Raw genomic sequence first — 15,331 nt, 5'->3', positions numbered from 1 at the left:
ATTAGTGAACATTAAATTAAATTCTATGACTGGCTGTGGATTTATTTTGAATTTGATTGTTACACTTCTGTTTTTATTCCTTTTGTGATCATGCTCTGGGTAAGGATGGTCGACAGGTGACAGGATGGGAAATTGTGGTTTGGGTCTTCACTGACAAAATGTTTTATTGATCCGAAAGGTGTAAAAGGGACCAAACTCCAGCAGAAATCGAGCAGAGCTGAGAACAGACGACTTGCTGTGTGGGAACAGGGAGATAAACAGCTCCCAGAGGACAGAGAAAACAAGAGTGCCTGGAATCCTAGACAACACCCTGGTGTCAAGGCCACCATGTTTTCACCGCTTGGCATGGGAATGCTGACTCCCTGTACCGGGGACCGAGTGTGGGGAAGACAATTGTTTGAGAGTTTGACGTGACTTGGGCAGGTACAGATGGTTCAATGACAGGTTTTGTAATTGGTCCATTCAAATGTTAGCTCGGCAATGATTGGGTTAAATCTGTCTCCATAGACTTTGTGATGTAATAAAGTATAAGAAGGGATTCCCCGAGCACAGAGATTTGTTGACGTTTTACATATTCCACTGACTGGGACCATGGCATCTGGGGCAGAGCAGGGAGCATTTACCTGGAGATGGTGCTTCTACCCAGAGTGTAATGGTAATACTGCTGCACTTTGATATTACTGCTCAGACACAGGAACAGGAGCAGGACATTCGGCCCCTCGAGCCCACTCCGCCATTCAATAAGATCAGGGCTGATCTGATTGTGGTCTTAACTCCACTTTCCTTCCTCCACCCGTTCACTCCCTCGTCAATCAAGAATCTATCAAATTCAATCCGAAACATTCACTGACCCTGCCTCCAGCACCCTCTGGGGATGGAGATTCACAGACTCACGGCCCTCAGGAGAAAAACAATATTCTCATCCGCGTCTTAAATGGAAGACCCCTAATTTTTAAGCAGTGTCCCCTAATTCTAGTCTCTGCCACAAGGGGGAAACATTCTCTCAGCAATCTCTGTCAATTCCACTCATGATCTTATTGAAACACATGAGATCCTCTCTCATTCTTCTAAACTGCAATGGATACAGTCCCAACCTGTCAAACCTTTCCTCAGAGGATAACCCCCTCATTCCAGGAATCCGGGGAGTCAACCTCCTCTAAACTGCTTCTGATGCAATTATCTCATTTCTGAAATAAGGAGACCCAAACTGTACACAGTGCTCTAAATATGGTCTCACCAAGGTCCTGTACAACTGCAACAAAACATCCCGACTTTTATATTCCAGTCTCTTTGCCATACACAACATTCCATTGTGCTTCCCAAGTGATTTCAACTCACTCGATAAAGCCTGATTAAACTGTTCAAGGACTCGATCGAGCCACTTGCTGTACCTGCAAACTAACTTATTGTGATTCCTGTACACGGACGCCCAGATCCCTCTGTACCTCATCATTCTGCAATATCTCACCATTTAAATAATATTGTTTTATTTAATCCTTCCTGCCAAAGTAGACAATACACATTTTCCCACATTATCCTCCATCTGTCGAGTTTTGTCCATTCACTTAATGTCCTTTGCAGTCTCCTTATGTCCACTTCACAAATTACTTTCTGAACTATCTTTGTGTCATCAGAAAATTTAGTCGCCATCCATTCAATCCCATCACCCAACTCATTAATACAGTTGTAAATAGTTGAGGGCCCAGCACTGATCCTTCTGACACTCCACTTGTCACATCTTACCAACCCAGAAATTACCCATTTAAACCTACTCTCTGCTTCCTGTGAGCTAACCAATCCTCTATCCCTGCTGATATGTTAACCCCCTACACCATGAGCTCCTATTATGTGTAATAACCTTTGATGTGGCCCCTTGGAAAATACCTTCTGGAAATCTAGATAAACCACATCTCCAGGTTTCCCTTTATTGACATTCCTTGTTCCCTCCTCAAAGAGCCTAGATAAATTAGCTCATCCCTGAATCTCATTTTTAAACATTGTGTGTCAAAAGAAAAGGTCTCCTCCACCCCTCTGTCTCCTTTGCTAATTACCTTCAAGGGGCTCACTCTCTGTTAAAGAGCCTGCCAACCCCTCTCACCCACTTTCCCCAAAGTGAATGAATTTAATCAGAAAAAGACAAAAATATATATATATTTTTAATGAAACAAGTTTATTATTGAAACAGAACATGGGTTAAAAAAAAATCAGAAAATGACTTGAGGATCAAAGACAACCAGAGTAAAAGAATAACCAGAATAAAAACATGTTCACAATGTTTCAGACCCAAATGTTTCTCTTCAGCTCCCCTGTACCCTGCCCCTGTGACTCCCCACATTGGACACAGGGGCACTGAAACGAAAGAGAAAGTGCTGGAAAATCTCAGCAGGTCTGGCAGCATCTGTAGGGAGAGAAAAGAGCTAACGCTTCGAGTCCGATGACTCATTGTTAAAGCTAACAGACTAACAGAGAAAGTGGGAAATATTTATACTGTGGAGTGAGAATGAAAGATGAGTCATAGCCACAGAAACCCAGGGAAACCGGGTGCTGATGGTCACAGATACCAAGGGGAAAGAGTGTTAATGGCAGTCCCCAGAGAGAACAAAAGATGTGAAAGGTCAAACAGCAGAGAAACTAACATCTCTGTAGATGTGGGGGGAGGGAAAGGGTGTGACGTGAACCCACCACCCACCATTTTAATTGTCATATTAGTGAAGTAATCAGTGGGGGTGTTGCCCTCTATCCTCTCCGGCAGACCCACAATACGGACATATTGCCTAAGTGACCAGTTTGCTAAATTGCTCATCTTAGTCATTTTTGTTAACCTCGATTACTGATGTCAGGCTGGTTTCTATCAGTATGATCCGATCAATGTGGTCGGAGAGGCTGTTACGATCTGATCAGTATGGTCGGAGAGGCTGTTACAATCCGATCAGTATGGTCGGAGAGGCTGTTACGATCTGATCGGTATGGTCGGAGAGGCTGTTACGATCCGATCGGTATGGTTGGAGAGGCTGTTACGATCCGATCGGTATGGTCGGAGAGGCTGTTACGATCCGATCAGTATGGTCGGAGAGGCTGTTACGATCCGATCGGTATGGTCGGAGAGGCTGTTACGATCTGATCGGTATGGTCGGAGAAGCTGTTACGATCCGATCAGTGTGGTCGGAGAGACTATTATGATCCGATCAGTGTGGTCGGAGAAGCTGTTACGATCTGATCAGTGTGGTCGGAGAGGCTGTTCCCAGCTTTTCTCGGTGGCACCACGTGTTTCCAGGATTTTACTCAGATTTTCCCATTTTGCAGAGCTATGAGCCGGGGCCTCCTCGACCGATTTCTTTAATTCCACCGCCAAGCTTTGGTGATGTTTCTCTAACTCGGCTGCCACATTGCGGCTGATATCGTCGCCATCGGTAACATAGTCGGCAGGGGAAAGGAGAGCCCACCCTTGCCACCTTGTTATTTGCCGAGCCCTGTGACACTTCAAAATCTCCCCCCCCCCATCTCCCCCGTCTCCCCCCCCCCCCCCCCCCCCCGTCTCCCCCCGTCTCCCCCCGTCTCCCTCCCCCCGGGTTGCGCAGTTCTTTGGTTCCTCAGCTATCTTGTTTTTTAAAATTCTTAACTTACTCCTTGTTTCGGGCCTCGAACAGGTTTTGGAACACACCGTGGGGCAGCACGGTAGCACAGTGGTTAGCACAATTGCTTCACAGCTCCAGGATCCCAGGTTCGATTCCCGTCTTGGGTCACTGTCTGTGCGGAGTCTGCACGTTCTCCCCGTGTGTCCCACAGTCCAAAGATGTGCAGGTTAGGTGGATTGGCCATGGTAAATTGCCGTTAGTGTCCAAAATTGCCCTTAGTGTTGGATGGGGTTACTGGGTTATGGGGATTAGGTGGAGGTGTGGACCTTGGGTAGGGTGCTCTTTCAAATAGCCGGTGCAGTCTCAATGGGCCGAATGGCCTCCTTCTGCACTGTAAATTCTATGAACTACCCCCAAGTATCCAGGAAGCCTTCCTCTGACCCTCGGATGTCGTACTTAATCTTCTCCAGGTGGAGAAATTCCAAGAGGTCAGCGAGCCAGTCTGCAGCTGTGGGTGGTGCTGCCGATCGCCAGCCGAGCAGGGTTCTCCGGTGTGCGATTAGGGAAGCGAAAGCAAGGGCGTTGGCCCCCTTCCCCATGTGTAACTCTGGCTGCTCCGATACCCCAAAAATTGCCACTATTGGGCATGGCTTCACCCTCACCCCCACAACCTTGGACATTGCCTCGGAGAAGGCTGTCCAGAACCCAGCAAGCTTGGGGCAAGCCCAAAACATGTGGGTGTGGTTGGCCGGGCCCCTCTGGCACCGCTCACATTTGTCCTCCACCTCCGGGAAGAACCTGCTCATTCGGGTTCTGGTCAGGTACGCTCTGTGCACCACTTTGAGCTGCATTAGGCTTAGCCTTGCACAGGAGGAGGTGGAGTTTGCCCTACTCAGTACTTCTTTCCAGAGTCCCCACCCTACCTCTGTCCCCAGTTCGTCCTCCCATTTTTGTCTGGTCTCGTCCAGTGGTGTTCGAGCTCTGTCCAGTGGCTGTCAATTTATTTTCCCACATAGCCCCCCCTTCTCGCTGTTTGTGCCAATCAGATCCTCTAGTAGTGTGCTTTCTGGGATCCCGGGGTACCCGACTGTCCTTTTGCGGAGGAAGTGTTTTATTTGGAGGTGTCTCAATTCCTGTCCTTTTGAGAGTTTCCACTTCCTCGTCAGTTCGTCCAGTGTCGCCAGTCTGCGTCCTACGTAGAAGTCCCAGACCGTCAGTGTGTTACTGTCCCGCCTCCATCTTTTGAAGGTGGTATCTAGCATAGCTGGGGGGAGGGGGGAATCTGTGATTGCCGTAGATGGGGCCATGGGGGCCATTTTAGTTATCCCAAAGTGCTGTGTCGACTGGGTCCACGTTCTCAGCATGGCTGCTACCACTGGGCTTGTTGTGCATCTTGCTGAGGGGGACAGGAGTGCTGCTGTGGCCAGGGCCCAGAGGGTCGTTCCTTTACAGGATGCCTCCTCCATTTGTACCCAATCTGTGTTGGGTTCTTGTACCCATCCCCTCACTCTTTCTGCAGTTCCTGCCCGGTGGTAGTATTGTAGATTTGGTAAAGCCAGGCTCCCTTTGATTTTTCTTCTTTGCAGTGTCGGTTTGGGAATTCTCGGGTTCTTACCGCCGACAAATGCCATGATTAGACTATCTACGTTTTGGAAAAAGGCCTTGAGGATGAAGATTGGAATGGATCTCAACAGGAAGAGGAACCTTGGCAGTACGTTCATCTTAATCGTCTGCACTCTCCCCGCCAGGGAGAGTGGGAGTGAGCCCCACCGTTGAAGGTCTTTTCTAACTTCCTCCACCAGGCTGGTCAGGTTCCACTTGTGGATCTGTGTCCAGTTTCTGGCTATCTGGATCCCCAGGTAACGGAATCTGTTCTGAGCCGTTTACTAGTGGACTCGCTGGTGTCTCAGCAGGTGGGATGACCGAGAGAATCTCTGCCCACACACGGTGCAGGTGAACGGCTTCTCGCCAGTGTGAACTCGCTGGTGTCTCCGCAATGTGGATGATGTTTGAAACCTCTTTGTGCAGTGAGAGCAGCTGAACGGTCTCTCCTCAGTGTGAGTGCGCTGGTGTTCCATCAGTACCTGAGAGCTTTTAAACCCATTCCCACAGTCAGAGCATTTAAAGGGTCTCTCATTGGAGTGAGTGACATTGTGGCTCAGCAGATTGGATGAATGAGTGAATCCCTTCCCACACACTGAGCAGGTGAACGGTTTCTCCCCAGTGTGAACTCGCTGGTGTGTCCGCAATGTGGATGATGTTTTAAAGCTCTTTGTGCAGTGAGAGCAGCTGAACGGTCTCTCCTCAGTATGAATGCGCTGGTGGGACATTAGTTCCTGAGAGCTTTTGAACCTATTCCCACAGTCAGAGCATTTAAAGGGTCTCTCAATGGAGTGAGTGACATTGTGGCTCAGCAGGCTGGATGACTGAGTGAATCCCTTCCCACACACAGAGCAGACGAATGGCCTCTCCCCAGTGTGAACTCGCTGGTGTGTCTGCAGGTTGGATAATTGAGTAAATCTCTTCCCACACTGAGAGCAGATGAACGACCTCTCCCCAGAGTGAACTCTCTGGTGTCTCCGCAATGTGGATGATGTTTTAAAGCTCTCTGTGCAGTGAGAGCAGCTGAACGGTCTCTCCTCAGTGTGAATGCGCTGGTGGAACATTAGTTCCTGAGACCTTTTGAACCTATTCCCACAGTCAGAGCATTTAAAAGGTCTCTCATTGGAGTGAGTGACATTGTGTCTCTGCAGGCTGGATGACTGAGTGAATCCCTTTCCACACACAGAGCAGGTGAACGGCTTCTCCCCAGTGTGAAGTCGCTGGTGTGTCTGCAGGTTGGATATTTGAGTGAATCCCTTCCCACACTGAGAGCAGCTGAATGGTCTCTTCCCTGTGTGACTGTGTTGATGAGTTTCCAACTGAGATGGATATTTAAATCCCTTCCCACAGTCTCCACATTTCCACACTTTCTCCATGTTTATCATCTCATTGTATTTCTCCAGTTCGGATATTCAGTTAGAGCCTTGATCACACACAGAACACGTTTACGGTCTCTCCTCACTGTGAATGGTGTGATGTTTTTTCAGGGTGTGAAACTGGTTATAGCTCTTTCCACAGTCAGTGCTCTGGAACACTCTCACTCGTATGTGTGTGTCTTGGTGTTTTTCCAGTCACACTGATGTTGAAAATCTATTGAAGTCGACACAACAAACATTTCTCCTTCTAGATTCAAAGGCTGATGAGATTCAGGTCCCGATGAATCGACTGATTGTCAGACTTGACATGATGTTCGTTTTGAGATTTTTTTTCCTGTAAATCCTCACTTTCTAATATCCTGTAAAAGGGGGTTACAAAAATCATCACAGTCAGTACAGGATAGAAATTCAGAACAGACAATTCTAACAATTCTAGTTCTCTACGGAACATTCTTTCCTCTCTCATTCCCAAAGAGCTGTAAATCTCCATCCTGCACACTCTCCCTCCATTCTCACTCTGCTGTATCAATTCTGCTGTATGCAGAACTGGTTTAGCTCAGTGGGCTAGACAGCTGGTTTGTAATGCAGAACAAGGCCAGCAGCGCAGGTTCAATTCCCATTCCGGCTGAGAATTCTGAATTCTCCCTACCTGAACGGGTGCCAGAATATGGCGACTACGGGCTTTTCACAGTAACTTCATACATGTGACAATAAAAGATTATTATTAATATTCACCCTCCCAATGCTCGTGAAGGTGCTGATTCAGGCTGAGTAACAGATCCACGCTCACTGCTTCCTGTCCTGGATGCAGAGATCTGAAAATCTTCATGCAGGCTGCCAGATATATGTGTACATTACTGGCTTAAAAATGTGTTTAATGTATAGGTTTGTTCCAGTTGGTTGAGAAACATGCATTTGTGACTGATCATGATCTTGATACTTGCTGCCTATAAGGGTAGACAAGCAGAGATGATCAATATTCCAAATGAAATTGGATGGTCGCTGCAGGTTACAGAATGGGACCCACTCGAGACTGACAGAATTGCTCAACAGAGTCGGCATCAACTCGAAATGTCCATTGGACTCCTGATCTTCTGTAATAAATCTAATCGGAAATATATAACGTAGCTACAGTACTATAATAATATTTTATTGTCACAAGTATGAAGTTACTTGTGACAATAAAAGCCCCTGGTTGCCACATTCCGGCGCCTGTTCGGGTAAGCTTGTACGGGAATTGAACCCGCACTGCTGGCCTTGTTCTGCACCACAAACTAGCTGTCTAGCCCACTGAGCTAAACTAGCTCCAGTACTATGCTACAAGACTGGAATAATCAATGTACTTTATTCCAAGGCCACCAATAATGTATCAAATCTGTGCAATGTAACAACACAGATATATCGCTGTCCTCATTGAATCAGAGTTTCACAGCAGAGCAAGAGGCCCTTCAGCCCATCCTGTCTGTACTGGTTATCAGGCACCTATCTATTCTCATCCCATTTTCCAGCACTTGGTCCGTAGCCTTGTGTGCTTTGACCTGTCAAATACTCATCTAAATGCTTCTTCAATGTTGTGAGGTTTCCCGCCTTGACCACAATTCAGGCAGTGAGTTCCATATTCCACCATCCTCTGGTGAAAATGTTTTTCCTCAAATACCCTCTAAACCTCCTGCCACTCATCTTAAATTTATGCCCGCTGTTTATCGACATGTCTACTAAGGGGAAAGGTTTCTTCCAATCTACTCTTGCGATGTCTTTCATAAATTTGTAGATCTCAATCACTTACCCCTCAGCTCTAAGGGGAACAACTCCTAACCAGCCTTTCTTCATAGCTGAAACGTCCAGGCAACATCCTGGTGAATCTTCTCGGCACCCTTTCTAGTCTAATCACATCCTTCCTCTAGTGTAGCGACCAGAACTGCACACAGTACTCCAGCTGTAGCCTAATGAGCATTTTATACGGCTCCATCATAACCACCCTGCTCCTATATTCTATACCTCAGCTGATAAAAAGCAAGTATCCCATACCTCTTATTATCCACCTTATCTCCGTGTCTTTCTGACTTCAGGGATCTATGGACATGCACACCAAGGTCCCTCTGGTCTTCTATGCTTCCTAGGATCCTACCATTCATAGTATATTCCCTTGCCTAGTTAGTCCTCCCAACATGCATTACCTTACACTTTGCAGGATTAAAATCATTTGCCACTGTTCTGACCATCTAACGAGATCATCTATAGCGTCCTGTAATATAAGGCTTTCCTCCTATTTACCACTCCACAATGTTTTGTCATCTGAATACATTCTTGCCTCCTACATTCACATCTACATTATTAATGTACACGACAAACAGCAAAGGGCCCAGCAGCAATCCTATCGGAACACACTGGACATGGGGTTCCAGTCACAAAGACAACCTTCAACCATCACCCTCTGCCTCCTGCCACAAAGCCAATTTGGGATCCAATTTGCCAAAATGCCCTGGATCCTTTGGGCTCCTACCTTCCTGGCAAGTCTCCCATGACAGACTGAAGCCTCACTGAAGTCCATGTAGACCACATCAACTGCACAACCGTCAGCACCTATTCACCGCCTCGAAAACTACAAATCAAATTTGAAAGACACGATCTCCCCCTGACAAAACCTTGCTGACCATCCTTGATTAATCCTTACCTTCCCAAGTGGAGATGAATTCTGGCCCTCAGAATTGTTTTCAATAGTTTCCCCACCACTGAAGTTAGACTCACTGGTCTGTAATTTCATGTTTTTTCCCTACTTCCCTTTGTGAATAATGGCACCACATTATCTGTCCCCCAGTCCTCTGGCACTGCTCCTGTGACCAAAGAAGATTTGAAAATTATTGTCAGAGCCTCTGCAATCTACTCTTTTGCCTCCCACAGCAGCCTGGGAAACATCTCATCTGGGCCTGAGGATTTAAACAAGCCACCAATTGAAGGTCAGAATAAGAAATGGAAAGGGGGAAGAAAAGAAAATGTTTTACTCACAGATATTGGTGGAACTTGGGTGAATTTATACCGGGGTTGGTAAATCCTTTAACGGATTACTGAGCTCTAATATGTATTTACGCTTCCTCTCCCTCATCGGACATATTTCTTCTCCCCCTGTTATTATCCCTGGTGCAGTTGCATAGCTCGTCCCGTCATCACCTCATAGGGTGATAATCCAGTTGTTCGATTTGGGCTCGCTCTTAACTGCATTAGGACAGTAGGCAGCACATCTACCCCTTGCTGCTGTTTCTACTCTTGAGCCTTTGTCAGGGCAGTTTTTAGAGTCCTATTCATCCGCTCTACCATTCCTGAGCTTTGGAGATGGTAAGGGATGTGGAATTTGTGTTTGATCCCCATCCACTCACATATTTTCTTCATTACTGTTCCAGTAAAGTGTGTTCCTTGGTCCGAATCTAGTTGCAAGGGTACCCCCCAGCGAGGAATCACGTCCTTGACTAATATTCGTGCCACGGTTGTGGCCGTGCAGTCTCGGGTTGGGAATGCCTCCACCCATCTGGTAAATTAGTCAATTATTACTGGCAGTATCGTTCTTCTGGCTCAGGGGCTGTGATCCAGTAAAGTCAATTTGGAGATTCTCCCAGGGTCCCTTTGGTCTCGGCTGATGTGCCACCCGGATCTTTATGGAGCGCCCCGGGTTGTACTGCGCACATGGGATGCATCTCTGACAGTGATTAACTAGATCTCTCCCCATTCCTGGCCACCACCATTCCTTAATAATAATATAATAATCACTTATTGTCACAAGTATGCTTCAATGAAGTTACTGTGAAAAGCCCCTAGTCGCCACATTCCGGCGCCTGTTCGGATGACTGGTACGGGAATTGAACCCGCGCTGCTGGCATTGTTCTGCATTACAAGCCAGTTTAGCCCACTGTGCTAAACCAGCCCCTTTCCGATTAAGTGTATCATGGCCTCTCTTCCTGAGTGGTCCATTCCATGGTGTAATTCAAGGAGGGTCTGCCTTATGCAGGCAGGGGCAATTACCCTTCCATCCTTCCTCCAGATCTTTTTCTTCCCTTGATATGTCTTTGTGTAATTGTTCATCACTGATGTCTTCTACCTGGGCATTCATGACGGCAATGTTGTGTTCCAGGGCAATTTGGGCCGCCTTGTCTGCTGCTTTGTTACCTTTTTTTTTGGGTGTCTCTACCTTCTAGTGGGCCTTAACGTTTATCACTGCTACCTGTCTCGATAACCTTGTGACTTCCAATAAGGCTTCTACATGCTGTTGTTGTTTTATCCTATCTCCTCCAGAAGTGACAAAGCCCCTCCTGTCCTATGCCGTTATATAGTTGTGCACGACCCCGAAGGCATACCTATTATCTGTGGATATGTTCACCATCTTCCCCTTGGCCATGATCAGGGCCTGAGTGAAAGCCACCAATTCAGCCACCTGTGCTGACAGTGCTTCTTCCAGCCTTCCCGAGAGGACTGTTACTAATTTGTCATCTCCTACTGCCCATCCGGTTCGTGGGGACCGTTGACATATTTTCTAGATCCATCTACATCCAGGTGAGTTCTGGGGTTTCTCGAGGGTCTTCCACTATCGCTACACTTACCCCTGGTTCGATTCCGGCTTGGGTCACTGTCTGTGCGGAGTCTGCACATCCTCCCCGTGTGTGCGTGGGTTTCCTCCGGGTGCTCCGGTTTCCTCCCACAGTCCAAAGATGTGCAGGTTAGGTGGATTGGCCATGCTAAATTGCCCTTAGTGTCCAAAATTGCCCTTAGTGTTGGGTGGGGTTACTGGGTTATGGGGATAGGGCGGCGGTGTTGGCCTTGGGTCGGGTGCTCTTTCCAAGAGCCGGTGCAGACTCGACGGGCGAATGGCCTCCTTCTGCACTGTAAATTCTATGATTCAATGATTCCTCACCTGTCTCAGAGTATACATGGGACTCTCCTGTGTATGTGATTCCTTCTGCAGGTTTTACCCCCGTGTCCTTTATGATGACACTGATCTATCATTAGGAATTAAGATTCCCATTGGGCCTGTCGTAGGTTTGAGACTGACCTGAGTTTACTGTTGTTCAACATTTCTACAATGGTATGCCTGGTGTGTACGATGATATCTCCGTTCATTACTGTAGGTTCGCTGACCCTGACCACCCATGCTGCGCAGTCCAGAGCTGCCACGCAGCGAGCCAAGCCCGCCAGTGCGGGCGGCTGTCTTGTTGAGTAATATGCCACTGGTCTTCGCCTGTCCCCGTGGATTTCGGTCACTACTGCGGCATGGAACTCACCTTCGTTCCTGCAATGTATGTGGATCGGCTTTCTCGGGTCTGGCAGACCGAGGCCGGGGGCTGAAGTCAATGCTTGTTTTAACTTCCCGTGTGCTTCTTCCTGTTCCAGTCCCCAGCCTATGGACTGGGTGCCAGGATTTCCCCCTTTTACCAGTCTTTGGATAGGCTCCGCTATGGCGGCAAAGTCAGGTATAAAATTCTGACTATAATTAAACAGCCCTAAAACCTTACGAACTCCGCGGACAGAGATATCTTCTTGATTGCCGCTCGGCTTCCTGGGGCATGGTTCGAGTTCCCTGGGATATCTGTTGCCCCAGATAAATGACGGTCTTGCGTCCTATCTGAGCCTTTTTGGGGTTTACTTTAAATCCTCCTGTTTCTAATGCCTGTAGGACCTCCGTCAACGCTGCAGCGTATCCTGGTTCGTCCTCTGAGGCGGTCAACAGATCATCCACACACTGCAGAATTGTGCTGCGATACAGGCTTAAATCCACCCTTTCCAGCAGGGAGTTCATAACACGGTGGAATATGGCTGGGCTGTTGTGGAATCCCTGCGGCAGCCTCGTTCATGTGCATTGTTTATCCCCCACGTGAAGGCAAATTTATTCTGGGACTCTGGATCCAATGGTACGGACCTGAATCCATTAGCTATATCCGAAACTGTGAGTATCTTGTGTTCTAGGTTCAAATCGGTCAAAATGGTAGCTGGGCTCGAGACTATGGGGTGTAATTTAGGAGTCACCTTGTTCAATTCTGTGTAATCGATGGTCAGACGGAATGTTTTATCAGGTTTAATTACTGGCCATACTGGTACGTAGTACTCTCGGTCAGCCTAATTATTCCCTTCTCTTCTAAATCCCGAACAACTTCTTGTACTGCCTGTTATGTCTCGGGCTTCATGGGAAATTGCTTTTGTGGTTTTTGTTCAGGTCCTTGGAGGACGATGGGTTCCATAGGGATCTCCCCCATCTCCTGTTTCATTTTGGCCCATACCCCATCCATCAATCTGCACACAGTGCCGAAAGGCCCCGGCTCCTCGTCCCAATCTCCTTTTAGGATGCTTGCACTCCTCACTTTGGCCATGTGGTGGCAATGTTGGTTGAATCGGACCTTGGATCGTCATTTCGTGGCCAGTGAACCTTGGGGTTCGCTGCGTCTATCAGTATATTCAGTTGTTTTAGTCGGTCCATTCCCAGGACTCATCCCTCATTATTAGGGCATACAAAAATCTGGACTGGTCACAGTCGGTCGGCTATGTCTAATATAACTGTTTTGCTCTTATAGACTCGGGTCCTTGAACCCCCCAATCCAATTATATATATATATATTCTTTTGTAAGTGGCAAGGGTTCCGAAACCCTTCAAAACAGCCAGCTTCTCAGCGGAGTGAGGCTTTGGGCGGGATTCTGCGGGAATCGGCGGGGCGGGCAACTCCAGCGCTGAGGAGTGGCGTGAATCACTCCTCCCGCCCAAAGGTGCTGATCAGGGGCTAGGCCCGCGCCGGAGTGGTTTGCGCCGCGCTGGCAAGGGGCTTGGTGCCACGTCAACCGGTGCCGCAGGGCCTCCGCCGGCCGGCGCGTGTTGGCGCATGCGCGGGAGCGCCAGCGTGTGCTGGCGTCATCCCAGCGCATGTGCAGGGGGCGTTCATCTCCCGTCGGCCATCGCGGAGGTCCACAGCGGCCGACGCCATGGCACAGGCCCGCCCGCAGATCGGTCAGCCCCGATCGCGGGCCAGGCCACCGTGGGTGCACCTCCAGGGGCCAGATTCTCCAACCCGGCGGGGGGCGGGCAGAGAATCCCGCCCCTTGTATCTCTGGTTTGTGGCAGTAGCATCCCGCTGAAAGGGTGCACACTTGACTCCTGTTACTTCTTCCCCGTCCCGTTTTGGTGGGGCGGAGCCATTGGGTGGCGGCTTTATCAGTTTTACCAGTTGATGGACCAAGATGATCCCGGCCTTTTCGGTCGTGTCCCGTTTTTGTCCATCCCACCACTTTCTCTGCGCTGTGAGCGACACTGTGGGGTCCCATCCTTCTTTACACATTTTCTTCACTAACTCTTTGCCTACATTTCAGGGACCCCGGGGGGCCCCAGTTCGGTGGTCCTCGACCACTCGCTTCCATGACTTGTTAACTAATATCACCACGAATCCGGTCCCGCTCAGGCGACTCGTTCTCGGAGGCCTTCCCACTCGTCCGCCTCGAGAGGTGGGGGTCCTGACTTGTAACTATGTTGTTATGATGATTACACCGGACGGGTAACACATGGCACTCTGTGCGTCTCAGATTCCCAACTAACTCTGGCCGTCACGCGGGGCTCAATCGCACCCTTCATTCAGGCTCAGTCTGGGCCCTCGAGCAGCTTCCCATCACAACGCCTTTAATAGAAAGACGGACACATTTTAAATTGTGTCTCTTACTCACTCGGTCTGACTGCCTGATCCGCTGAATATCACTTCGCCGTCCGGCCGCCTCGCCAAATGACTCTAATTTCTGGCTGTCAGAACTTTGACGACTTGCCCAGTTCACTGGCTCGGGCGGCATTCCAGCTTGTTACAGAGCTCTGGGAGAAGAGTCCCAGACCCTGCAGTCTGTGGAAACATCTTCTCGTTCGAGCCAGGGCTTACACTGGTTTAACATACAGTTTCAAAAAGCGGAATTAGTTTGTGTACTCATTTACATGGAGCCTATTAACACATTTAGATCACATTTCTCCAATCAATTCCTTACACATTAGGTTACATTGTTCCAATCAGCTCTTCACATTCGTGATTATATGTTAGTCATGGTGTCTGTTAGTGACGCACAAAGAGGGCCTCTTCCTCTTTTGGTTGCTATTTTGAGTTTGGTCACCCGCTCCTGTCGTTGTGGAGCAATGGGTCAGTTACATACACAGGATGCACCTGGTCAGGGGACACTTATTTTCCCCAAAGTTTGTGTTCAGCAGAATTCGGTGTTCGTACAATAGTATCCCGGCGTGCACAGCCAAGTCCAAAAATTCATTCCAATAGTACTATTGTTAGTTAGGGCGAGGGGTATTTTGTTCCGGTTTTAGCGGGCTATTTTGAGTAAGAGAGCCTATTTTGGGGTTTGTAGGAGGAGATGCACCTGATGTGCGACTGCTCAGCACAGCTCCGTCTCCGGAAGTCTACGAAGGCTTTTGTGGATATTGCAGAGTTAGCTTCAACTAACTCTTTGTGGTTGCCGACTTCAACTACGGGTTGCACAGCGGTTAGCACTGCTGCCACACATCTGCAGGGTCCTGGGTTCAATTCCAGCCTCGGATGACTTTGTGGAGTCTGCATGTTCTCCCCGTGTCTGCCTGGGTTTCCTCCCACAGTCCAAAGATGTGCAGTTTCAGTGGTTTGGCCATGCTAAATTGCCCCTTAGTGTCCAAAAGGTTATGTAGGGTCCCCGGTTAGGGTGGAGGTGCGGCCTTAAGTAGGGTGCTCTTTTCAAGGGCCGGTGCAGACTCGATGGGCCGAATGTCTTCCTTCTGCATTGGAGGGATTCTAT

At 48.5% G+C, this 15,331-nt stretch overlaps 3 protein-coding genes across 10 annotated transcripts in view; 1 reads left to right on the top strand and 2 right to left on the bottom strand.

Moving 5' to 3' along the window:
* LOC140422137 (uncharacterized) overlaps window positions 1–15,331 on the top strand; it is a 35,485-nt gene that overhangs the window by 8,713 nt on the left and 11,441 nt on the right. For 5 of the 6 annotated variants that reach the window (XR_011947273.1, XR_011947274.1, XR_011947276.1 and 2 more), the window contains one exon: window positions 179–547. Coding sequence is in view for 1 of the 6 variants with exons in the window: in XM_072507136.1 (XP_072363237.1) it covers window positions 179–221 (43 nt within the window). In the remaining 5 variants the exon portion in view is untranslated. Of the gene's footprint in view, window positions 1–178; window positions 548–15,331 lie in introns of those variants that run through there. The other variant, XR_011947275.1, reaches the window with a different exon arrangement.
* The window catches only part of LOC140417984 (uncharacterized), a 74,914-nt gene that overhangs the window by 53,518 nt on the left and 6,065 nt on the right, over window positions 1–15,331 (bottom strand). The gene's annotated exons all lie outside the window — the stretch shown is intronic.
* LOC140422127 (uncharacterized) lies at window positions 3,555–14,603 on the bottom strand. Of its 3 annotated transcripts, none has more exons than XM_072507124.1 (3): window positions 14,546–14,603; window positions 9,228–9,387; window positions 3,555–6,912 (listed from the first exon to the last, which is right to left on the bottom strand). In XM_072507124.1, the coding sequence occupies exon 3, from the start codon at window positions 6,560–6,562 to the stop codon at window positions 5,462–5,464; it is 1,101 nt and encodes a 366-aa protein (XP_072363225.1). In that variant the 5' UTR covers window positions 6,563–6,912; window positions 9,228–9,387; window positions 14,546–14,603; the 3' UTR covers window positions 3,555–5,461. The 3 variants fall into 3 exon arrangements, with proteins under 3 accessions (XP_072363225.1, XP_072363222.1, XP_072363223.1); XM_072507121.1 differs by lacking the exon at window positions 14,546–14,603 and adding an exon at window positions 14,240–14,516; XM_072507122.1 differs by lacking the exons at window positions 9,228–9,387; window positions 14,546–14,603 and adding an exon at window positions 14,240–14,516.

Source organism: Scyliorhinus torazame, chromosome 5, assembly GCF_047496885.1.
Source record: "Scyliorhinus torazame isolate Kashiwa2021f chromosome 5, sScyTor2.1, whole genome shotgun sequence".
Lineage (NCBI taxonomy): Eukaryota > Metazoa > Chordata > Chondrichthyes > Carcharhiniformes > Scyliorhinidae > Scyliorhinus > Scyliorhinus torazame.
This window is presented reverse-complemented; position numbering and strand designations above follow the sequence as displayed.